The sequence below is a fragment of the Tupaia chinensis genome, unplaced genomic scaffold, assembly GCF_000334495.1.
Source record: "Tupaia chinensis unplaced genomic scaffold, TupChi_1.0 Scaffold145870_1, whole genome shotgun sequence".
NCBI classification, from domain to species: Eukaryota; Metazoa; Chordata; class Mammalia; order Scandentia; family Tupaiidae; genus Tupaia; species Tupaia belangeri.
Window position 1 is genome coordinate 3662884 of NW_006205727.1, and position 27222 is coordinate 3690105.

A 27222-nucleotide genomic window follows, 5' to 3' on the forward strand; every position below is an offset into this window, starting at 1 on the left:
CCCAGGGGGGATGGTCATGCCGCAATCCCTTCTCCTCCATTCTCCTCTCGGGATCTTGGGCAAGCACGCACATGCGCCCGGCGTGAGTTTCAAGCCACCGGGTCCGGGACACGAACCGCGGTCAACTATGTGGGAGTCCAGCGACATAGCCATTACGCTAACTGCTGGTTCCCCCTGTTTCCAAATTTTATCCTTATTTTAAAGGATAGGTTTGGTGCCTATTTTGGCTTGTTTTGTTTTCTCAATTATTAAGTAGATAAGGTATGGCTCATTAGTTCATGTTTTCAGAAGAAAAGTTAGCAAAGTTGATACTTTTGAAAAGTAAGCTGGTAGCTCCTCCAGGTTGCCTGCACTTAAAAGTACCTCTATGCATATCTATTCTAAAACTAGGTGTTAAAAAAAAAGATTTTTCATAGTTATCTCATAGCCATTTATTAAGTAATATATTTGTGAAGATTTTACTGATTTTCAGAAAACTTATTTTTATGTAATTCACTACAATGAAATCATCCTGTAGCACTTTTGGCATTGCTGGCTTCCAGCTTCTTTGCTACATTGGCTGCTCTGTGAATGGTATAATAAATAATTTTCATGTCTAATCTTACCCTGTGATCTTTCCTTGTTTCCGCCTTTCTTTATCCTATCCTCTCTCTCTCCTCTGGCTTCTTGGGATAGCTGCTGATTTCTTGTAGCTTTAAGTAGAATTAATCTTTCTGTCTGAACATTTTTTAACCTAAAAAAAGTCTTTTGCTTATGAGAACATATCACTCTGGCACAGCTTTCTGTTAATGACTCACCAAAAAGTAGTTTTTTATGAATTTCATTTTTGAAAGAAAAATCTAGTAAATACTGTAAGCCCAGACATGTTAAAAACATCTGTACTCGAATTCAGCTATATAGAAACCTCCCACATACTGTAATTTCCTCTAATCCTTGTTTCTTCAACTCTTCAGTAGTGTTTTCTTACCATTTCTAACAGTATTTGTTTTGTTCCTATATCTTCAATGTATTAATTTAGCCATTTTTATCATGAGAAAATGAAGAAGTGTTTCACCAGTAATATAAAGGTAGCCTCTGAAAGACCCTTGTAAATATTTATCAACATGCTTACTTGAAATATATTTGAGCTTTAGAAAGTACTTGCTGTGTTCCTTTTTTTTTTTTTTTTTCGGAGAGGTTTTTGCTATAGGGCGCATGCGCTCGCCAGACAGACAGAGAGAGACATAGAGAAAGAAAACGAGAAATCACCCCTCAGGGGGGATGGTCACGCCGCAATCCCTTTTCCTCCATTCTCCTCTCGGGATCTTGGGCACACACGCACACGCGCCCTGCGTGAGTTTTAAGCCACCAGGTCCGGGATGTAAACCGCGGTCGACTATGTGGGAGTCCAGCGACATAGCCATTACGCTAACTGCTGGTTCCCAATACTTGCTTTGTTTCTATGACTTAAAAGATAGTACTGAAATGTAGAAGTGTATCTTCAAAATCTTGATACTTAGTTGTAAGCATCTTGTAAATCATCAGCTAACCAGAAGTACAGCAGTAACCTAGCAAGATATATTGCCATTGTCGGGCATGTGAAGTCGCAGTTCAGATTTGTGTGTGTGTGTGTGTGTGTGTGTGTGTGTGTGTGTGTGTGGTAATTTAGGGCTCTTTCAACCTACTTTTTTCATATCTGATTGCATTTTCATCATTGTAATTTCATTGTTTGGTTGACAATGAGCTCTTGTTCCAAGTGTCAGTTCTGCCTTTTTCTGGTTTATATTTGCTTACATTATTCAAACTGTGGTTTCTTCAGAGGAATCTATTTAATCTAGTTTTCATTTTTGCAATAAACTATTCAGTTAAATTAGACTTATCTCTAAATCTACCTACTCTAGACACACAAAGGTATTATTACATGACATCTAATGACTAAGTTAAGATTTACCTGTCTAAAAGCTAATGATGAATGAGTGAAGGTTCCACTTTAATTTTTCTTTCAATGAAGCATGAATGCTTTATTAAATGTCCTTTGGCATCCTTTGTTTACATAATAGGACTTTTCTTCTTTGATCTAGAGATGAGTTTAATGTTATGAAACTTTAAACTATCTTTTGATTTCTACAAGAAAATCTTTTAAGAATTGTGGGATGATTGTGTTTAATATATATCAATAGATTAGTTTTTCCAGTATTTTCACATGTAGTCTTTTTCCTTTTTAAGGTTTTTCAGCAGGGTGGGGAGGAGAGACAGAGACTGTTAGGGAGAGAGGGGGAAAGTAAGAAATCAAACCCTGGAAATAACCATGTCATAATCCCTTTTCCTCCATTCTCTTCCTGACATTTTGGGCACGCATGCACACACTCCTGGCGTGGTTTTCAAGGCTCCAGGTCCAGGACTTGAACCATGGCCAGCTATGTGAGACTCTTGTGCCTTAACCACGTGCCACCTGATGGCCCCCATATGTAGTCTTTTTAACTCCAATTTTTAGAAATTTTATTGGAGTTTTACTAGATTATAATTGTCAGTGGGAAAATTTTACATAACAGAAGTATCAGTTTTTGTAAGTTTGGAATAACTCATTACTCATACTCATAATTGTTATTATTTTTTTCTTTCTTTTTTCTTTTCTTTTTTTAGTTTTGCTACAGAGTATGTGTGCTGGTCAGAAAAAGGCAGAGAGAGAGAGAGAGAGAGAGAGAGAGAGAGAGAGAGAAAGTAGTGAGAAATCACCCTGTGGAGTTGGTGGCAATGCCTCAGTCCCTTCTCCTCCATTCTCCTCTTGGGATTTTGTGCATGCAAGCACATACACTCAGTGTGTTTTTCAAACCGCCAGGTCTGGGACTCAAACTGTGTGGTCAGCCATGTGGGATGCAGCTGCGTTAACCTCCATGTCATTTGCTGGCCCTCATTACTAGTTTTTTTATGTTTTAAAAGTTTTAAACAGTGAAATATATACATCCCAAAAACTTAATATCTGTTAGTTTTATCTGCACTGAAATAAGAAAAATAAAACTTTACTAATAACTATGAAGCTCTTTCTGTTTCTCCTCTCTCTCTCTCCCTCTCTCTCTCTCTCTCTCTCTCTCTCTCTCTCTTTTAACCTACTGATTTATTTCCTCAGAGGGTGAGAGAAAGGTTGTACCTCCAACCGGGTCTTGATAATGATCTACCTGCAGCCAACCAGAATCATGGGCATGCACAGATACACTTAAGAGTGTATGAGGAGAGCTCTGGATGCGAACCACTGACCTTCTCATATGGGTTCAGTGTTAGAGCATTCCATTACTGTGACATTAAAGCATCTGGTCTAAACCCCCCCCCCGATAATTATTTTATTTTATTTATTGTTATTACTTTTTAATGTGACCAGAGGGGAGCGGGTGAAAAAGTGAGCTGCCGGGTCTGGGACTCTAAGCATGGTCAGTCATGTCAGAGTCCAGCACCATAACCACCAAACCAGCTGCTGGCCTCCTAAAAAGCTATTTTTAATTTTCCATTGGTGTGATATCTTTCTACAAAAATATTTCTTTGAATTGCATTATGATTAGAGAATGTGCCCTATAAAATATTTAATCTTAAATTTATTGGTTCCGGGAACCAGCAGTTGGCATAATGGCTATGTTGCTGGATTCCCACGTAGTCGACCGCGGTTCGCATCCTGGACCCAGTGGCTTAAAACACGCTGGGCGCGTGTGCGTGCGTGCCCAAGATCTCGGGAGGAGAAGCGATGGCAGCGTCACCATCCACTCTGGGGGGTGATTTGTTGCTTTCTGTCTCTATGTCTCTTTCTGTCTGTCTGGCGAGTGCACGCGCCCTATAGCGAAAACCTCTCAAAAAAAAAAAATTTATTGGTTCCTGTGTGAATTGATATATGATCAGTTTTATAATTTCCATGGATATTTGAAAAAATAGTTTATAATTAGTCTTACTATTGATGATATTCAAGTCTTCTGTTACTGTTTTTGTGTGTACTTACTCTGTCAGAACTGTAAGAGATACTAAATTTTCCTACATTTCATTATTACAGTGCCCATGTTATTTGATGCTATTTAGAGAGATTTTTGCTGTAGGGTGCTCGTGCTCACCAGAGAGACAGACAGTGAGAAATCACCCCTTGGGGGTGATGACTATGCCTCAGTCCCTTCTGCTCTATTTTCCTCTTGGCATTTTGGGCACGCACGCACACATTCCAGGCGTGTTTTAAGCCACTGGGTCAGGGACTCAAACCATGGTCAACTATGCGGGAGTCCAATGATGTAACCATTATACCACCTGCTGGTCCCTATTTGATGTTATTTTGAATGAAATGTTTTCCTCCTATTATTGGTCACATTTAAGCTTTTTTTTTTTTTCTTTTAAAGTTGTTAGAGACCATTTACCAGTGAGAGAAACAGGGATTTCATCCCCCATAATGGGATATGGTTCAAGATCCAAACTGTAGTTGGGCATATAGGATCTGGCTTCCCGTACACAGTGCTTAACCACTATGCTGTGAAGCTGACCCCACATTTAATCTTTCTAATTAAACAGTACCTTTTGTTTGATTATCTAGAATAGTGCCATTTAAAATAAATTCTTTATTATATACCAATTTTTCAAATTTGCCTCCTTCCTCTAAGTCATAAAGGAAGTACATATAGAATATGGAAATAAGGCATAGAATACTATGCAGTAAGTTAATGCTAAGTTGAAGGAAAAAGATGCAACTCATTCCTCCCGAGTCTCTTCCTAATGTTGAATGAGGGACTCTAGATTTCTGTGTTTACCTGATGAGAGTTACCAACATATGAATTCCAATATTTTTCCAGTCTTGAATTAAATATATATATATATATATATATACACACACACACACACATACATACACACACACACATGTATTATATATATATAGTGTACTAGGCAGGTTATTTTAGGGGCTGAATAAGTAATTTGTTTAATATGTTGACTGTTCAATGTGATGTCATTGACTTTGAAGAGAGAAATGTGCAACCTAGCACTTGTAGTTTAATGAGTGAACACAGAGTAGCTGTCAATGTGTGTAAACTCAAGGTCATGCTAGAGAAATTAAATGAGAAGACTTGGACTTTGAAATGCAACTTCTTTTTTTTTAAATGTTACATATAGCTGTAATGTAGAAATGCTGTAAACTGTGATTTAGTGATAACCAGTCAGACTTCAGAAAACCTGCAAAACCTAAACCAAAGGATGAATACACCTTGTGTTCTAAGTCTGTCCGTTTGGGATTTAAACTATTCCGTGTCTGGGTGAATACACCCTGGGGAAAAAAAAAAAGGAGAGCTAAAATAGATGAGCTAGAAAGTACTCACAGCTTAAGAAAGGAGCATATATACATACAGATCCTTACTAGAACCACAGAACGTACTGAATGAGGGCCATCCCATTTCAGTTTTCTTTCATCTTAAAACCCTATTATCTAGTAATAAGTTAGTTAAAGACAGCTCCATTTGCATTTATCTACAGAGCGTCCATGTGCCAGTGTGAGGCTGCTATTCTAGTACTAGCACAGCTAGCCTGCCTTTCTACTAGTAGTATTTTGGCAAATATGTCAAAGAGGTGATCAAAGACAGGACAGGGTGTGAGTTTCTCCCTGAGAAGGTCATTTCTTCCTTTCCCTCGCTAACCTCACTCCTCACTCATGGGAAAAAATTAAAGACTGCAGTAGTTGCATCAGCATGTGTGCTGCCAGTCCACTGGAGGGCCTTAATTGTTGCCTTCTCCACCATCATTGTCTTGCTGATTGCTTGTCCAGAGTGTTAGGTTGTCACAGAGGAACTGCATGGTGAAAGTGGAGTCCTTGTAGGGGTCCTTGTTGGGAGTATTGACCTCAGCAGTGACATCATCAAAAGCTGTCTTTGCCAAATGGTATGCTCTCTTGGGGACGTTCTAGATCTCATAGTAGAAAACGGATTAGACAAGAGCCAGGCCTAATCTAATGAGTGAGTAGGCTGCATGCGCTCCTTGCTGATCTTGTGGGCTTTACTGTAGGCCTTCTCAGAAGATTCCAGGACAGTTGCTCTCTGGCTACTGCGACCAGGTAGCAGTAACAGTCCCTTTTCATCTTCAGGTAGAAATAGTTTATTCTCATACTGGGTCTCCCTGCAATTCTTGATCAGGTAGTTGGTTATCCAGCAGTCCCAGCACAGCCTGACATAACTACCTCCAATTCCTCTATTTTCTCATGGTAAGCGTGAACCAACTCTATCTTCTTCTCCTTACTATCTGCAGAAGTCTTCTGCCTAATGCTACTAATGACCACTCCAGAAAGAACCATGTGCCCCAACGACATTCTTTTTATTTTCCCCTTTTTAGAGATTTTTGCTACAGAGCGAATGTACTTGCCAGGGACATAGAGAAAGAGAGACAAAAAGCAAGAAATCATCCCCCGTGGGGATGGCCACTTGGCAATCCCAGCTTGAGTTTCAAGCCACCCTACAAAACTGTTCAGCCTTATGGGAGTTCAGAAAGGTAACCATTACTCCATCTGCTGGCCCCCCTAACAGCATTCTTATAGGCCACAGACCATTGGGCAGTGGCTGATTCAGCTCTGTAACGTTCTTCATGGCCACGTCCTATCCTTGTAGCACTCCACCTGCTTGACCAGCTGTACTTTCTGTACCAGTTGCTTGCAGTATAGCATCTTTGCAGTATGGGTTGGGCCAGAGGAGCAGAATGGGCAGCCTGGAGGACTTGGACGACAGCTGTGGTGCAGCTAGAGACTATGTACCAGAGAGCCTACTATAAAGCAAGAGGCTCAGGAGACAGAGGGCAGCCAAAGGAAGAACCTTGAGCTGCAACCACCACCAGACTGGGCTTGAGGTGGTTGTGGCAACTTCATATTTTAATAGCGTTCTCTTGTTTGTTAATACTTCTTGGTTTTTAGAAGTATAACTGAAAGAAAAAAAAAAACAGAAAAGACTTTGTGCTTACTTACTGAGACAGGCAATAGATCAGAACTGAGTGCCTAAAACTTTTTGCATTTTGTTGGAAATACTCTATGATGGCAATGAGAACAAGTACTGGACCAAGCCAGAGAAATAAATAATTGCCTTGAATCATAGCTTCTGGGGAATGGAATTATGCATATAATCTATTATATTTGGAGATACAGTGTTAGAATGTTATCTGTCTGGCTGTCTAAAAAACCAAAAGGAGAGGTAGTCCACAGGACTTTGAAAATTACTACTGGTGGAGACCACCTGATGACATAATGGTTACATTGCTCTACTCCCAGGCAGTCGACCATGGCTGGAGTCCTGGACTGGCAGCTTAAAACTCAAGCTGGGTGCCTGTGCATTTGTGCCCAAGATTCCAGGAGGAGAATGAAGAAGGGATTGTGGAGTGGCCATCCCTTTGGGGTTGAGGGGGAGTGATTTCAGGCTTTCTGACTCTTTGGCAAGCGCATGATACTCTATAGCAAAAAACCTCTTAAAAAAATTACTACTGATGGACTAAAAAGGAATACTTTTAGAATGACCAGAAGTTGGGGCCAACAGAGGGCATCACATTACATTGCTGGACTTCCACATTGTTGGACATGGTTCAAGTTCCAGACCAGGTGGCTTGAAATTCATACTGGTATAGGTGTATGTGTGCCCAAGATCCTGGGAAGAGAATGGAGAAGGGGTGGTGGCCTGGCCATCCCTCCTGGGGGGTGATTTTCTCACTTTTCCTCTAGTATCTCTGTCTCTGTCTCTATGGTGAGCACACATGCCCTAAGGAAAAAACATCTACCAAAAAAACCCAAAAGAATGGCCAGAAGTCATGTAGTTCTTTTTTTAAAATTTAATTTAATTTTTTTGTCCTATTTTTAAATTTAAATTTATTTATTTACATTCATTCACAGTACATCATTACAGCACACAAACTGAGATTTTCCATCCAGAATAAACTGTATATTGGCTCAATCAAGCACATCCACATACATGTTACCGTCAACAAATAATTTTCCATTTCTTTTTTCTTATATATTTTGCTTTTTTTCCACATCCTTGATTCCCTGTCTCTCACCCTCTGCCGTGTCCTACCCTCTTCCCACACTGTCTCTGGTATTCATGGTTACTTTCTATGCCTTTTTGCCCCATTTTATTGATTCGCTAAAGAACTTAATTAATCTAAATATTTTCAATAGCAAGTGCAGCTAATATAAACATATCCATGAACACATGTCTGACTTCAGGCATAAACTTCAGTGAGTAGAATGAACATACTATAAAGTAGCACCTAGCTGGGGCTATATAGCTTTACTTCAGTCATCAAATAGGTATTTTTAATGCATTTTTTTTTAATTTTAAGAAAAAGTTTTCATGTTTTTTTTTTTTTCCTAAAACTTTTTTTTTAATTAATTAATTCACATTCATTCCCTAAGCATGGTCACATCCAGAATATACTGCATAGTGGCTTAATCATGCGTGTTATCGGCAATAATTTTCCATTTCTAGTTTCATATATATATTTGTATTTATATATATTTACCCCTATGCTGACTCTACCCTTTCCCACCCTCTTCTCACACTATCTCTGGTGTCTACAGTTGTCTTCCATTCCCCCCAACGCACACATATTTTATTGATCACACAATTTCTTAAATAACCTAACTACTTTCAATAGCAAGTTCAGCTGGTAATTTCAAGAAAAGCAGTTTTGAAATGGTAAGGAACTTTGCTTAAAACTTAAAGCCAAGAAACAGGTTATTATTCTGTTCAAACCTATCGACAGCTCAAGACAGGACAAAAACTCTCAAAACTGGACAACAAAGCCTAGAAGAAAAGAAGCAAAATTTTCTAAAATCTTAAGAAAATTTAAATTACAAAGTTTTATGTATTAATATATAATTTATATATCATTTATTATAATGCATAATAATTGTGTTGTTGTCCATCCATGTGTTGCTCACCTTGTATTTTGGGTATTCTGAGAGGGGGAAAGTTGATATTTCTTTCTTAATGTTGTTGCTTTCTATCCCATCTATAATGAAAAACATATGCATTTAAAATATATTGTCCTTAATTATGAACAAACAAATTTATGAAGAACATCTTAAACATATTACATAGTTGTAAGATTTTTATTTTAAAATTTTAAATCTTTGTTGTTATTTTGATTATAGTTTGATAAGAGTTATTTTATAAAAGATTATCTTTATCCTGTTTTTAACCATTTTACAATGAGTTCATGAAGACTGTACTGTCTTCACATACTTCTAGCAATATTATGCCTAAGGGATTTCATGTGATGTAGATTATTTCTTATTTATAGAAAATAAGTCACATAATTTTGAGCACTCTTTTCCAGTTTTCTTTTTATATCTAAATTTATATACACTCTTCTTTCTGTAATATCTGTATTCCAATCCCAAAATAGTAGGTTCGATTCATTTATAATTTAAGTTCATTGTGCGTTTATACTAGCAAAAGACTGCTCCACCCCAATTTTTTACTCATCTTTTTGTTTTGTTTTGTTTTGTTTTGTTTTCTTAGACTGTAGTTTCTGTTTGCTGAGGGCATCCCAGGGGATGGAGTTGAAATATGTGTAGCTGATTATATTCCTCAGTGCTTAAGGGTTGCATTTGTGCATATGTCTCTGTTTTTATATGTTATATCTGAATTAGTAAAGAAAAGTGTTGGATTCATAAGCTGTTCAGCTAGCTGCTTGGAAAGAATTCTCTGCTCAAATGGAGCTTAGAAGGAATAGGAAGGGACTGTTTATTTCCTTTTCAGATTCAAGAATGTGTATTATTATGCTTTGTGAAGCTGGAAGGTGAGGGGGCTATCAGGTGGTGTGGTGATTTAGGTGCTGGACTCCTACATGGTTGACCATAGTTTGAGTCCTGGGCCTGGTAGTTTGCTTTTTTGCCTTCCCCCTCTCTCTCTGGTCAAATTAAAAATAAAAATAATAATAATAATAACAAATGGATGTAAGTAAATAAATCTTTTTTTAAAAAGCTGGAAGGTGAAAATGTAGAATGGTAATGATTTTCTATGTTGATAGTTATGATATTTGTAATATTATAGTTTCCATTTATCCCACCTTGAAAATTAAGATTTGGTACTAAAAACAAAATAATTAATACTTCTGAGATCATTGACACATCACGTCCTTCATTTCAGCTGAATGTTGGAAGCTGTGGAGCTTTTAAAATAGCTGCTAATGGACTTACCTCTCACCTAGATCAGGACTGGTAGGAGTATTGATCACTGTAAAATAAACTTGTAGAACTTTCTATGGTAAATGGAAGTACTTATATTAAAGCAGTTTAACTTCCTATTATGAAGTATAGTGATAAGTATCTAAGAATACAATATCATGTTTAACACTATTTGGCCATTTGCTTCCCTATTTTAAAATCTTACTTGTCAATCTCATTGTAAAGTGGTAGGTGAAAGAGACTATGAACTAGGCAAGTTAATTCGAATTAGTATTTTTTAAAATGACCATACCCACTCATAGTGATACAGTGGGGGATATAGGAACTGTCTTATAAATTAGGCATACTACTTTGGTATTTGAATTTGGCCATATTGCTGTTTAAAATAAGACTACCATTTCCAGTGTCTACCCAGAGAAAATATTCAAACAAGTATACAGATTGAGCTTACTGTAGTATGATTTATGATAGTAAAAACAAAACTGAAAATAGCCTAGATGTATGACAGGAGACCTAGTTATTATTATTAGTGAACCATAATGATTATATATCAATAAGGTCGAACATTATAAAGTATTTAGAAAGAATGAGGTAGTATAGTGTATACAGTGTGTATTATGCTTAGATCTCTAAAATTATCCTAGACAGGGTCTTCGTACCATGATCCTCCTCCCACCCCTGCAGCTAGCCAGAATTACAGACACACCCAGCATTTCAGATAGACTGAGGATGTGATGCAAAAGCCTTCCCACATGGCCTCCTGCATCATGTAGCAGTACCCCAACTGCCTGTGCCACCATGGTTGAGGCTACATGGTTTTTACAAAGTCCATATGTAATAACCTAAAAAAAAAAAAAATGTGAGTAAAATGTACTGCTATTCATCTACATGTAGTTGCCTTTTGATGTTCTCTACTTAAATTTTTATTTGAGTAGTGTATGATCCTTTCTGAAAATACAAAAACTCTTTCGCTACATGGTTGACCATAGTTTGAGTCCTGGGCCTGGTAGTTTGCTTTTTTGCCTTCCCCCTCTCTCTCTGGTCAAATTAAAAATAAAAATAATAATAATAATAACAAATGGATGTAAGTAAATAAATCTTTTTTTAAAAAGCTGGAAGGTGAAAATGTAGAATGGTAATGATTTTCTATGTTGATAGTTATGATATTTGTAATATTATAGTTTCCATTTATCCCACCTTGAAAATTAAGATTTGGTACTAAAAACAAAATAATTAATACTTCTGAGATCATTGACACATCACGTCCTTCATTTCAGCTGAATGTTGGAAGCTGTGGAGCTTTTAAAATAGCTGCTAATGGACTTACCTCTCACCTAGATCAGGACTGGTAGGAGTATTGATCACTGTAAAATAAACTTGTAGAACTTTCTATGGTAAATGGAAGTACTTATATTAAAGCAGTTTAACTTCCTATTATGAAGTATAGTGATAAGTATCTAAGAATACAATATCATGTTTAACACTATTTGGCCATTTGCTTCCCTATTTTAAAATCTTACTTGTCAATCTCATTGTAAAGTGGTAGGTGAAAGAGACTATGAACTAGGCAAGTTAATTCGAATTAGTATTTTTTAAAATGACCATACCCACTCATAGTGATACAGTGGGGGATATAGGAACTGTCTTATAAATTAGGCATACTACTTTGGTATTTGAATTTGGCCATATTGCTGTTTAAAATAAGACTACCATTTCCAGTGTCTACCCAGAGAAAATATTCAAACAAGTATACAGATTGAGCTTACTGTAGTATGATTTATGATAGTAAAAACAAAACTGAAAATAGCCTAGATGTATGACAGGAGACCTAGTTATTATTATTAGTGAACCATAATGATTATATATCAATAAGGTCGAACATTATAAAGTATTTAGAAAGAATGAGGTAGTATAGTGTATACAGTGTGTATTATGCTTAGATCTCTAAAATTATCCTAGACAGGGTCTTCGTACCATGATCCTCCTCCCACCCCTGCAGCTAGCCAGAATTACAGACACACCCAGCATTTCAGATAGACTGAGGATGTGATGCAAAAGCCTTCCCACATGGCCTCCTGCATCATGTAGCAGTACCCCAACTGCCTGTGCCACCATGGTTGAGGCTACATGGTTTTTACAAAGTCCATATGTAATAACCTAAAAAAAAAAAAAATGTGAGTAAAATGTACTGCTATTCATCTACATGTAGTTGCCTTTTGATGTTCTCTACTTAAATTTTTATTTGAGTAGTGTATGATCCTTTCTGAAAATACAAAAACTCTTTCGAACCATTGAATTAAGCCCCATTTGCATGCAATACCTCTGATAAGAGAATTGTAATATTTTTATTTTTATTTTATTTGGAGGCATTTAGAAGAAGAAATGATACATGTAGTAGGAGTTTAAAAAGTAAGACATAAATCTATTTTAAGATCTTTACTCTGTTGTTTTCTATTTCAGTTACCTAGAAAAGTACGAGAAAGTTCATCATTTTGGGGAGGATGATGATGAGGTACCACCAGGCAATCCAAAGCCACAGCTTCCTATTGGTGCAATTCCATCTTCCTACAATTACCAGCAACACAGTGTGTCAGGTAAATATCACTTGAAATTAAAAGAGCATAAGTCCAGAGTTTTTTATTTGGAAAATAGGTATCGAATGAATCAGTCCCTTACTGTGCTCATGAGAACACTTAAGTCCTGTAGTAGTGTGTCTTGCAAAGAGTGACATCTAATTGGTATCACAGCCCTTTATATCACAGACTACTTAAGAATTATAGTTGCAGGAAGTTTTAGAATTACATGTACCTATACTTTCAAGCAAATATTTTTCCTTATTTTTTTGATTGTTCTGAGTAGTCACTAAAACAAGAAGAGGACAACCCTCCTGTTTAGGTTTAGGGAAGCCAAGAATTTTCATGTAGAGTGTACTAGATTTTCTACAATTATCAGAATTCCAGGCAACAGAATTCTCAGAAGTGTTCCTAATTATTCTATTTTCCTGCCATAGTACAGGAAGATATTTTTTTTAATTTAAGTCATTCTTCTAATGATTATAGAAGTTTATTCTACTAAAAAGAGTTAGACTCAAATTGGAAATAATCATTGACAGTCTGTTAAAGAGCTTCTTGAGTAGAGTAGATGGGTGTTTCGGTTTTCAGTGGCTCTGTGGGTTGGGACTGTGAAGACTAGGAAGATAGCCCTCTAAGGAGATACGCATCTCTATTTCTTCAATCAGCAACATTTGGCCTAAAAAAGGAGGAGATTTCTTTTTTAAGGTATGTTCTTTATAAACATTATAATTCTAAATATTTATTTTTGGTATTATTCATCGGTACTAGTGCATATCATATACTTTGTCCTTAGATTTAAGCTGTTTCATTTGTGCCAGTTTCAGTGTTGTTTGTTTTATTTTTACATTATCAATTTTCAGAGTTTCTTTAATGTTGAATTTGACTCCATATTGCTTCCCCAATCAGTATTGACTGAAGAAACAGAATGACCCCTTCCAATCTATGATCTCTGTTAGAAGAGGCTTTATCTGATACTTCTGTATAACTGTAAGAGAGTAGAGCAGGGACTGCAAACCAAACCTAGCTTTGTTGTTAGAGTAGTGATTACTGCAAGAAACAAGGTTAAAGAAGAATATTGTAAGTCATGTTGCTTAGTTTAAGCTGATAAAATAAAAAAGCAGCTTGTTAAATGATATGCACCCTATTCCTAAAAAGAGCTAATGATTATCTAATTCAAAGATGTAATATAGGGTTTTCCCATGTTGACTGAGATACTGTACTCATGATCTTTAAGATCATTTTCAACTTGATAATTCTATGTGAGTTCTTTCTGTTGCAGTAACAGCAGAGCTTTGTTGTTGTTCTTGTTTTGTTTTGTTTTTAAGGTTTTTGCAGTAGTGCATGTGTGGTCACCAGAGATAGACAGAGAAAGTGAAAAATCACCTCCCGGGGGATGGCCATGCTGCAGTCTCTTCTCTTCCTGGTATTTTAGATAGGCATGCTCTCACATCTGGTGTAATTATCAAACTGCCAGGTCCGGGACTCCAACTGAGGTTGACCAGCACCTCTGCCACCACACCTGCTGGTCCCCTGTTTTTGTTTGTAAATGGTCACACTGCAGTCCTTTTTCCTCCACTTCTTAATCCTGTTAGGACTTGGGGCACACACACATATATGCCTGACATGTCTTTTAAGCTATAGGGGTTGGGAGTTGAACTGTGGTCAGCCATGTGGGATTTAGCATCTTTAACTACTAGGGTATGGGCCTGGCCCTTGCCCCAGTGACTTTAAATTTAGGGACCAGCAGTTGGCGAAATGGCTATGTCGCTGGACTCCCATGTAGTCGACTGCAGTTTGAATCCCGGACCTGGTTGCTTAAACTCACACCGAGTGTGTGTGCGTGCATGCCAAAGATCCCAAGGAGGAGAAAGGATCATGGCATGGCTGTCCCCCTGGGGGATGATTCTCTCTCTCTGTCTTTCTGGTGAGCATATGCACCCTATAGCAAAAACCTCCAAAAAAAGGAAAGAAGAAAGAAACATTAAAAATAAAAGAATTATTTACCTTTATTTATTTAATATTTTAATTTTGACCAGAGAGGGACAGAGCAAGAGAGCAAAAGAGAGAGGGAAAGTGAGATAGCAAGCCACCAGGCTTGGGACTTGAAGTGGGGTTGGCCATGTGGGAGTCCAGCACTGTTAACCACCACACTACCTGCCAGCCCCAATTTTCCCTTTTCTTTAAACTGAAAAAGAGAAATGATTGCCTCAGATTAATGTTATCAGCAGTGATTCACTTGTATAAACTTTGAATCAAGAATGTTTAAAACAAATTCCTAATTGCATTCTGATTAGAAAATTGTGGCTGTTTGACTGTATCTCCTAAGGGAAGGGATGATCTTAAAATCACATTATTTTGGGAATCTTTACCAAGCTTGATATTGCAATAGACCTTATGCATTTATTACATTTATTTATTTTATTCTATTGAAAATGTCTTTGACCGTCAGTCAAATAAGAATGTATTGAATTAAGTATCTGCCATTTTTCAGTAGCAAATATAATAATTTTAAGACCATATTGAAAGCGCAAAATCTTGAGGACTATGATGGACATGGAATGTAGGTTCTATAAATAAGTTTTTTCTTTTCTAGCGAATTGCCTGAAATCTACGTAAAAATCTAAAAACTTCTATTAACTATTGTTGAGACTTGCCTTCCCATCATCAATATCAGCTTATAATATAGAAATAGCAGCCTATGTGCCTTTTTCCAGATATTTATCTTAGGTTGTTTTTGAGAAATTTCATTTATCATTGTTCTAAAAATTAATTTTATTCTCATTGAAACTTAAATAGTGTAAAGAATCTGTGTCATAGTCATTTATATGGCACTTTTTCACTATTATGTTATTGGAGACATTTCTAGAATATTTTAGAATTGAAGAGGTGTCTACATTGGGAAATGAAAAAATTCTTAATGTACATAATTTTATTCTATGGTGTGTTGTGACAATCAATTTCTACTTGCATTCCATTTAGAGCAATATTTTCTTAAAAATCCAGATATTTTTCAGTGATTCTGAAATGTTTCATGTAGATGTTTTCAAACTCTTATGTTCTTCAGCTTATTTGAAAAATGCCCTTGGGGTATTTGTGTTAGGGCATATCTACCATGGCTTTTTTTAGTTTTAAATATTTTTGCCATAGGGCATGTGTACTCACCAGAAAGAAAGAAAGAGAAAGAGAGAGAGACACACACACAGACAGGCAGAGGGTAAGTGAGAAATCACTCCCCAGGGCGGATGGCTATCCTGCAGCCTCTTCTTATCCATTCTCCTCCTGGGATTTTGGACACACATGCACATGTGCCCAGTATGATTTTCAAGCCTCTGGTTCTAGACTAGAACTGCAGTTGGCCTTGTGGGCCTTCTGCACCTTAACCACCACATCACCTGCTGGCCCCTTAACTGCCTCAGATAAGATTACATTCTTTTTTCTTTCTCTTTCTTTTTTTTTAACACTGTAGAGGATTTTTAAAATTTTTTAATTATTATGTTTATTTTTCTCCATTTGCTATAGGCACATGCACTGCCGAGAGAGAGAGAGAGAGAGAGAGGGAACCGACTGCTAGGTTCAGGACTCAAACTGTGGTTGACCATGTGTGAGTCCTGTGCCCCAGCCATTACACCACTATTGGCGCTAAAGATGACATTCTTATGTGTATATATTATGATTGTAAAGTATATTCGTGTTCTGTAAACCATCTCCCCTACTCCAAAAGTTTTATAAATGTTTTAAATGGATTCTCTTACCAAAAAAGTAATCTTAGTTACTGTGGTTTAGGCAAGTGTGTGTGTGTGTATGTGTGTGTGTGTGTGTGTACCTGTGTATGTTGTGTTTTAGGCTGGGCCTTCCTATTTTAGAATCCTCCTGCCTCAGTGTCCTGAGTGGCTGGGACTACTGGCATGAGCTTCTAAACCTGGGTCTTTCAGAAATGGTTTCACTATGTTGCCTGCAGTGGCAGTAAGCTTGCAAGTCTTCCTGCTTCCTCCTCCAGAGTAGCTGGGATTACAGGTAGGCCACTGCACTTTGTTTTTTGTTGTTGTTAATTAGGATGGGTCGAGAATTGAACCCAGCCAGGGCTTCTATGTCCTTAGCCTGTTAATCAGAGACATCCAGTGCTTTGTACTGAGACTGTTCTGGCAAAAACTTCTTAGGACAAAAGACCATAAACCATAAAAGTAAAGATGTATAAACTTGACCTTCTCAAAATTAAAGTTTCTCATAGAAGATACTTAAGAAAATGAAACTGTAAGCCATGAAGTGGGACAAAATATTTGTAACACAAACGTTAGATAAATGACTCATATTTAAAACACTTAAAACTTGGGGCTATGTCATTGGACTCTCCTGTAGTCAACTGCAGTTTGAGTCCTGGACCTGGTGGCTTAAATTCATTCCGGGTGCATGTGCGTGGGTGCCCAAGATCCAGAGAGGAAAATGTAGGAGAAGGGATTGTGACATGGCCATCCCCTCTTGGGGGTGATTTCTCACTTTCTATCTCTCTCTCTCTCTCTCTCTGTCTTTCTAGCGAGCACACACTCCCTATAGCAAATACCTCTCCAAAAAATAAAATACTGAAAACTGACAATATTAAGTGTTTACAAGGTTGGGGAGCAACAGGGATTCTGTGGATTGCTGATAGAAAAGCAAGATGCTACAGTTACATAAGAAAACTGTTTAATAATGTCATATAAAGTTAGCCATACACTTCTTTATGACCTAGCAATCTCATTTCTGGGTATTTAGCTAAGAGATATAAAATAATATGTTCTCTCAAAGTCTGTCATGTGAATGTTTATAGCAGCTATATTTGTAAGTATCAAAAACAAGAAACATCAAAATATCCCTCGAGTGTGTTTAAAAAGGAATGCCTAGACCCAGCCATGGTTGCACCGCCTGGCCACTACTGGCATGCCGTGGGCATGTGGGAGACCAAAATTTTATTTCTGGTCCACCCTTTAGAAAAAAAGGGGGGGGAGAACCAGCAGTTAGCGTAATGGCTATGTCGCTGGACTCCCACGTAGTCGACCGTGGTTCGCGTCCCGGACCCGGTGGCTTAAAACTCACGCCGGGCGCGGGTGCATGCATGCCCAAGATCCCGAGAGGAGAATGGAGGAGAAGGGATTGCAGCATGGCCATCCCCTCTGGGGTGATTTCTCGCTTTCTGTCTCTCTGTCTCTCTCTGTCTGTCTGGCGAGCGCACACGCCCTATAGTGAAAATCTCTCCAAAAAAAAAAAAAGCACATAGGCCAGTAGGTAGTGCAAAGGTTAAGATGGCTGGATCCCACATGCCTGACAACGTGATTTGAGTCTTGGGCCAACCAGCTTGAAAATCACGCTGACTACATTTGCATGCTTTCCCAAAATCCTGAGAAGAGAATGGAGAAGGGATCACATCCCCTCTCAGGGGCGGGGGGAGTAATTTCTCATTTTCCCTCTCTCTCTGTCTGTCTCTCTTTGTCTCTGGTGAGCATATATACCCTATAGCAAACTAAAACCAACAGAAAACAAAACAAACTCTGGGCTCTGTGGTGTGCCTGTAATCTCAATTTGGGAGACTGAGGCAGGAGGTTCATGAGCTCAGGGCCAAAGTAGACAACATAATGAGACCCTGTCTAAAAGAGCTAAAAGTAGTGCTACCATTTGTGGTCCCAGCTACTCGGGAGGTGGAGGCAGGTGAGACTGTGGGTGAGACCATCCACCTTCCCACTGCCAGGATTGGACAACCAACACACTGTATTAACAGAGATAGGAATTTCAGGAGCATTTTACTAAATGGAAGAAACCTGATACAAAATGCTACACAGTGTGATTATACTTACTTGAGATCTTGGAATATAACAAAGCTATAGGAACAGAAATTAGATCAGTGATACCTAGGGATGTGGGTTACAGTTGACTATAAAGGAGCATAAGAAACTTTTTTAGACAGTGGAAATACTCCATATCTTGACTGGTGGTTTTGGTTAAAAGACTGTACACATTTGTCGAAAGTCATACAATTGAGAACTAAAAAGCATGGCTTTTACCATGTTAATTACATTGCAGTAAATCAGAACAAGTCCTTTTATATGCAAGAGTAAAATGTGTAAATTAGGTTAATTAAATAATGATAGAGTAATATTAATATTTTGAGAATGATGTCTAAGAGGTTATGTACTTTTTTGTATTTTAATACATTTTCAAGAAATTAGTTTCAGTAGTTAGCCTAAGAATTTAGAAAGTTGGGCACTTTTAACTTCTAATCAGTTTATATTTTATTGAATGAGAAAGCTCTATATTGCATACAGAAAATATTAATCATAAGGATATCCAATCCTTGATACATTTACAGTGTTTCTGTTTTTGTTTCTTTGTTAGATTATCTGCGTCAAAGTTATGGGCTATCTATGGACTTTAATTCGCCAAATGATTATAATAAATTGGTGCTTTCACTGTTATCTGGACTCCCAAATGAAGTGGACTTTGCTATTAATGTATGCACTCTTCTATCAAATGAAAGCAAGCATGTCATGCAACTTGAAAAAGACCCTAAAATCATCACTTTATTACTTGCTAATGCCGGGGTGTTTGATGACAGTAAGTTTTAAGCTGAAAATACTGTATGATTATTCTTTAAAGGTGTCAGAGATCTTTTGAAAGGTTTTTAAGGTGAAAAGTACTTTTTATTTGTCCATATAACAACATTATTTTCTTTTGTTAAATACACTGATTAAGATAATGAATACTTAAGGTTTTTACTCATAAATATTTGAATAGCAATTTAGTATCATTAGAACTTCTGAAGTGAATTTCAGCCGTTGTTCCTGGACTAAAATGAGGGTATTTCAAAATGCTTGCAGAAAGATGGAACTAAAGTATGAGTTTATTTATTTGGGGGCAGAGAAATTGGAAATGCATGTATCATTTTCCTATAATGTTCATTTTTCAGGACTTTTAAAGATTTCTCTTACGAGTTTTCTGAACTGAGAAGATTGGTTGTTAAAATTCTGATAAAAGATTTTGGGTCCTAGAAGAAAATGTTTTTGAGTTCTGTTTCTGCTAGTATGTGGCTGTAATTTTTAAATAAAATAAACATTTTAGGTCAGTGTATTTGGAAATTTATTACAAAATAATCAACGTAAAAGGTTTATCAATTAATTCATGTCCTTTTTACTGCTAACATTTGTTTGTTAAAAAGAATTATTTTATTTAACTTCATTCATTCATTTATTTATTTTAATATGACCATAGAAGGACAGAGCGAGAGAGAGGGAAGAGAAAGCAAGCCACCAAGTTCAGAATTTGAACCATGGTTAGCCATGTGAGAGTCCAACGCCGTTAACCACCTGATGAGACAGTCACCTGCCAGCCTCAGTCAGCCCACCTGTCAGCCCGAGTTTTTCCTTTTTGAGGAAATTATTTCTTAGCAAGCCTAGGTTACTGCAGGCCAAATTGCTCAGTTTATAATTGTAATTGAATAGAGATTTACAAAATATATTTTGGAATCTTTTCCTACTTATAGTGTTTCTTTTAAAATTGGATATTATTAATATAAAATTGTTTCCTGCTTTTCAATCCTCCTCCACTCTAATCCCAGTGTAACCGTTTGACAAATATATTTTTTAAAGTATAAAATATTGACATACATTGAAATTCTCTTATCATGTAGGAAACTTTCTATATAGCAAAGTACGCACAGTCTATGAAAGAATTTGTTATAATACTTTACAGATTTTTGTGACTATTTTTAGATAGGATAATTTTGCATATGAGTTTAGTTTTTTACAGTTTGATTTGGGTTAAATAGTGTACTTTTCAGTTTTATTTGGGATTATCTAAGTAGGATTCCTTGGTATTTGCCATGTATTGACTTGATGTGAAACATTTTTGAAAATGGTTTAAACAAAAGTGAAAATTAGTTTCTTCCTACCCTGTCTGAAATATACTATGCTTGGTTACATAGGGAAGGAAGATTGTTATTTCTCCATTTCTGTCATTACTTAAGATGTGCATTTGTTGGATTTCTTTCTCACTTTCATGTTCTTTGATTCCTGATATTCTATTTCAGTCTTTTAAATACAAGTTTCATCATTTAAGGAATTTGAAATTATTTCATGTTTAGAATATATACGTGTACATACACACACATTCTCAAACAAGAACAGTGACGTTCTACCATTTGAACATTGAATAGAATTACTCAGAAATAGCTTATATTGAGGAAAAGTGATCTTCTCAGTTTGAGTGCAGTAGGGCACAACATTCTTTAGATCCAGTTTATCGTCAGACGTCTTTAGGCATCTTGTCTACAAGACTAAATAATTAACACAGTGTAGCAATTTAAACATTAATAATTTAGCACATTATTAAGGAATATTTTTATTACTCCAAGAATCCTAGGAAGTTTAGAGTTCCAGAGTATATAGTAACTTTATGAAGACCCTATACTTAGAACATAACTTTGTACATTATGAAAACAATTCTCTTTGAAATTTGAGGATTATAGATATATTTGATTTGGTTAGGCTTTCGAGTGGGATCTTTCTTTCTTTCTTTCCTTTTTTTTTTTTTTAAGCTTGCTATAGGGTACATGTGCTTGCCAGAGACAGAGACATACATAGGAGGAGAATGAGGAATCACAGCTCCCAAGGAGGATGGTCACACTACAGTCCCTTTTCCTCTTTGGAATTTTGGGCACACACCAACATGTGCCCAGCATGATTTTTAAGCTGCTGGGATTTGACTCAGACTGCTATGTAGGATCAGGCTGCCTTAATCTTCATGCCATCTGGGGCATGAGATTTTAATTGAGAGATAAGTGTTGATGCAACTTATTTTAAAAGTGTGGAATATTTACACATTTTTTGTTTTTGAATAAGTACAATAAAAATGCTATGCCATAAAAAAACTTTTCTTATATTTTTATACAGCATTCTTTTCCAAGTTAACTTCTTTCTTTTTTAAGCTTTGCTATGAGTGCATGTGCTTTGCTGGAGAGACCGAAAGGGGTGAATATCCACACCACAATCCCTTGTCCTCTATCCCCTCTCAGGATTTGGGCATGCTTATATGCACACCAAATGTGCATGTGTTTGTTTTTTGTTTTAGAGATTTTTGCTATAGGACACGTGATTGTTGACAAGATGGAGAGGCAGAAAGTGAGAAATCATTCCCCCCCACCCACTCCCCCCCCACACACACACAGGGGTGACAGCCCTGCTGCAATCCCTTCTCTTCCATTCTCTTCTTGGGATTTTGGTCACACATGCACACATGCCAGCATAAGTTTCCAGTCACTGGATCCAGGACTTGAACCACAGTTGGCCACATGGGAGCCCAGTGCCTTAACCACTTTTCTACCTGCTGACCTCAATACCCAGTATTTTTTTTTTAAGTGGTTTTTACCTTAGGGCATGTGTGCTCACCAGTGAGAGAGACAGAGATAGAAGGAAAGTGAGAAATAACTCCCCGGGTGTATGGCTATGCTGTAGTCCCTTCTCCATTCTCCTCCTGGGTTCTTGAGCACACACACATTGGTGCCTGGTATGATTTTCAAGTTATCAGGTCCGGGACTCCAACTGCAGTCAGTCTTGTAGGAGTTTAGTGACTTAACTGCTATGCCATCTGCTGGTCCCCACCCAGTTTGTTTTTAAAGCTGCCAGTCTAGGACTCAAACCTTGCAGTTAGCCTTGTGGGATCCAACCCTCTTAACCACTATGCCACCTAGCTGGTCCCTCAGTAACATTTTTTAGTAAGGTTTTCTTCAGGACAAACAAAATTTGTCTTTGCGGTGTTTGGACTTCATTTTTTCAACTAAGCTGCTATTTATCTGGAGGTTTGGTATTTTATGAATTTTTTCTTAGGTCAGTTTAGTTCATTATTAAAAACTTTTATGTCTGCTTTTATATTTTTCCTTACAATCCTAATAGCAGAATTAAAATCATTAAGAAATATAATTTAAGTTTAAAATGTTTTTGGGACTAGCAGGTGGTGTAATGGTTATGACGCTGGATTCCCAGATAGTCAACCGTGGTTCAAATCCTGGACTCAGTGGCTGAAAATTCACACTTGGCGCGTGTGAATGCGTGCCCAAAATCCTGAGAGGGGAATAGAGGAGAAGGGATTGTGGCATGTCCACCACCACACTCCCCCCCAGGGGAGTGATTTCTTGCTTTCTGTCTCTCTAGCCAGCACACACACTTTATAGCAAAAATCTCTATTAAAAATAAATAAATAAATAAATAAATGTTTTTATTCATCACCCTTTTTTAATGTTTTTTCAATGAGAGTTCTTATTCTAACCTAAATACAAACTTATTTTATTCAATATTACATAAATATTAAGTCCATATTTATAGGAGTAATAATACAGATTTCATAAATCATTTATAATGTAAAACATACCCACTCATTAGACTTGTCATGACATAGCCAAGATGATGGCTTAATTATTTTTAATTACCATTCATAAAACCCAGCTTTTTCTGTTAACAATTATTACTATCTTGTTTTCTTTTTGCTTTTCAAAGCAATAGTTTTCATTACACAATTAATCTGATAGTTGATGAAGGACTTAACCTAATTTTAAAGGGGGAATACATATTTTGTCACAGTTTAGGCATTAGTATCACAATGTTTTATAGTATGGTTCCGCAACTTAACAATCGGAACTAACTGCATACAGGAGAAAAAAGTGATGTAACGTGTTCTTTTGTGCCTTAGCTTTTTTTCTGAAGAAGTGAGGGTAAGAGAGAGTTTTGTTTTGCCTTTGAAAATGAATTGTTTGACTTTAAGAAGTCATAGTTGTTGAAACCTCAAGAAACATAAACCTTCTTGTAACGAGACATTATATTGTACCTCATAAATGTGTATAGTTGTTACATGTCAATTGAAAAAAGAAACACAAATAGCAGGCTTGAGAATTTTCCTTGATTTTATTTGTAGGTATTTCCACAGACTGTCTTGCTGTATATTTTTGGAACTATAGATTATATAATTATTTCTGAAATTATTATGAATATTTAAATGATAATTATCAAGCAATTAAATAACAATAGCATCAGTTGAACTTTTTAATATTTTCCTTCTGTACCAATGAAACCAAATAACTGTTATAGTATTCTTCATTTTTTTTATTGTCTATAGAACTATTATGAAAATGAGTCATGAATTTTTAATTTATAGGAACAGAAAATTTTTTAAAATTTTATTAAAACAATGTTTTTCTAAAAAAGGATTATCATGGCTTTCTATCATTTACCATAAAACAATTTTTTAGCAAACAGGACATTAAAATGCAGTTTTATTGTTTTTCTAAGCTTATGTAATATTAAGGAATTAAATGAAAGAATCAGTTGGATTTTACTAAATGTACTGTTTATGCTTTTAGCGTTAGGATCCTTTTCTACTGTATTTGGAGAAGAATGGAAAGAGAAGACCGATAGAGATTTTGTTAAGGTAAGTTACATAAATTAAAAGGTTGAGACTGGACCACAGTGGCACAACCTATAGAGTGCCTTGGCATGATGCTGGTGCCACCAGGGAGGCTTGAATTCAGTTCCTGGACTAACTTGAGCATGCCAGGCATGACTGTGTACATGTGGTCCTGGATAGCTGGGAGACTGGGGAGGGAGGAATACAGTGTTATAAGACCTTGTCAGGGCTGTCTATCTCTCTGTCTCACTGACACTCTCTCTCTCTCTCTCTCTCTCTCAGTCAACAAACAGAAATTTTAAAACATTCAACCTTACACGTAGTCAGACCAACAGTGGATCAATGGTTGCTCATTTTTTATACATAATACTACCTGTACCTTTATCTTTATTAATCTACATATCTACTTACAAGTTGTGATTAAGTTGAATAAAAAAAATCTTTTATGATATCTACTGAGCAGGAGTAAAATTCTTATTATATACTGATTTCTGAGACTGATAAATATAAAAATGTAGCAATAAATAAAAGTTTGAATGACCCTATTTCTTTTTTTTTAAGAGGTTTTTGCTATAGGGTTCATGCGCTCACCAAACAGACAGAGAAAGACAGAGAGACAGAAAGCGAGAAATCACCCCCACAGAGGGGACGGCCACGCCGCAATCCCTTCTCCTCCGTTCTCCTCTTGGGATCTTGGGCACGCACGCAAACGCGCCCCGCGTGAGTTTTAAGCCACTGGGTCCTGGACACGAATTGCGGTCAACTACATGGGAGTCCAGTGACATAGCCATTACACTAACTTCTGGTCCAATGACCCTATTTCTAAGACTCTGACAAAATGGGTTTCAGAAAGTTTTGGTTTTTTTTATGTGTTCTGAAACTATGTACTTTAGAAAGGAATGAAGGGCCAGGCCTGTCACCAAGTGCTTGAAAGACCTATGTTTTAGAAAGATTATTAAGTGTTAATTTAGAGGAAAGGAAGTATCTGGGAATATATGTTGGCAAAAAAATCTAATTGTAAATATCAAGATACTATAAAAAGACAGACTGGTTATTTTTTAACTTACCTAACTCTCCTGGCTTTTAATTAACTATACTTTGTTTGTTTCTCTTTTATCATCTGAGGGCACAGTATATCATGTTATTAATAATAGAATAAACAAATTAAACAGTATTGTAGGAACACATTTTCTTTTATTTAAAACTGATATAGGAGGGACCAGCAAATGACATAATGGTTATGTTGCTGGACTTCCATGTGGTCACCCATGGTTCAAATCTCAGACCTAGCTTTAAAACTCAGGCTGGGCACGTGTACGTGCATGCCTAAGATCCCAAGAGGAGAATTGAAGGACAAAAGATTGTGGCATGGTCATCCCCCCAGGGAGTGATTTCCTGCTTTCTGTGTCTCTTTTTTTCTCTCTCTCTGGTTAGGGCACACACCCTATAGGAAAAATCTCTTCAAAACAAAACCAAACCCTGATAAGTGAATAAAGTTTAAGTTATATCACTTTCCTTTTTTTTTTTTTTTTTTGAGAGGTTTTTGCCATAGGGCACATGCGCTCACCAGACAGAGAGAGAAAGAGAGACAGAAAGCGAGAAATCACCTCCCAGGGAGGATGGCCACGCCACAATCCCTTCTCCTCCATTCTCCTCTCAGGATCTTGGGCACGCACGCACACGCGCCCAGTGTGAGTTTTAAGCCACCAGGTCCGGGACTCGAACCACGTTTGACTACGTGGGAGTCCAGTGACATAGCCATTACGTTAACTGCTGGTCCCATCACTTTCCATTTTTGTTATTTCTTCAGCTAAAATTTCTAGACATATCTACCATTTTCTTAAAAGTAGACTTTGAAAACACCATGTTACTATATTTAGATGTTTGGTTAATCAGTTAAATATTAAAAAGTAATTTAATAAAAATCTCTGTTGAAATAGCTTGCAAATTTGAGTAGAAAGAGACTTGTTTTAGAAAACATTGTCTGTCAACTAATACTTTTTTTCTAGTGACATTTTACCTATGAAAAATATAAATTATGGCTTATGTTCAACTACATGAATATCTGCTAAATTATAAGGTGTAATAAAATGCAGATTACAGACCTACATCGTAGCCTAGTGGTTAAGGGATTCAGATCCAGTATGGCTCATGGTCTTGAAAAATATGCTGGCTACACATGCATATGCATCTCAAGTTTTCCTTGGGATTTCTTTTTTGATTCACAGGTTATGTGAAAGTGTGCTCCTTTATTATGATAATGGATTTTCCAAGTAGCTATTGTCATCATCATCATCATTTTCATTGATATTTAATCACATCCATTATAAGATATAATCCATATGATCTTAGTCTTTTAAACTTTTAAGACTTTTTTTATGGTCTAGTGTATGGTAAATATTTCACATGTACTTTAAAGGAGTATGTGTTCTCTTATTGGATATAGTGTCTTTCAATAACAAGTCATGGTGGTTGATTGTATTAAGACTTTTGTATCATTATTGCTTTTCTATTTAATTGTTCCATGATTTTATGAATGATGTGTGTTGAAATCATCCAACATATTATGAATGTTTATGCTGCTTTTTAGTTCTGTAAAGTTTTTGCTTTAAGCATTTGAACCTCCGTTATCACCTACACATTTGATATTGCTGTGTTTTCCTGATGAATTGATTCCTTTTCTTAGCATTATGAAATATTCCCTCGAGCTTTGTTGATATGTCTTGTCTTAAAGTCTACGTCAGATAGTAATTGAGTAACTTAAGATTTCTTATAATTGATGTCATGATATATTTTTCCATTTTTATATTTTTATATTATCTTTATGTGGAGTACAAATTTTTCTTTCCTTCTTTTTTTTTTTTTTTTTTTTGAGAGATTTTTGCTATAAGAAGCATGTGTTCACCAGAGAGACAGACAGAAAGCAAGAAATCACCACCACCACCACCACCACCCCTGCCCCGGCTGTGCAGTCCATTGTCTTCCATTCTCCTTTCAGGATCTTGGGCACACATACACATGTACCCAGTGTGAGTTTTAAGCCACCATGTCCGGGACTTGAACTATAGTCACCTATGT

General features: G+C 36.8%; 1 protein-coding gene and 1 pseudogene across 2 annotated transcripts in view; one reads left to right on the forward strand and one right to left on the reverse strand.

Annotated features, from left to right (window-relative positions):
- The window catches only part of ARID2 (AT-rich interaction domain 2), a gene marked incomplete at its 5' end in the record, with an annotated part of 177453 nt that overhangs the window by 76975 nt on the left and 73256 nt on the right, over positions 1 to 27222 (forward strand). For both annotated transcript variants that reach the window (XR_003547919.1, XM_027768334.1), the window contains 3 exon segments: positions 12614 to 12747; positions 19090 to 19308; positions 24101 to 24168. Coding sequence is in view for 1 of the 2 variants with exons in the window: in XM_027768334.1 (XP_027624135.1) it covers positions 12614 to 12747; positions 19090 to 19308; positions 24101 to 24168 (421 nt within the window).
- Positions 5710 to 6646, reverse strand: LOC106733904 (14-3-3 protein gamma-like; annotated as a pseudogene).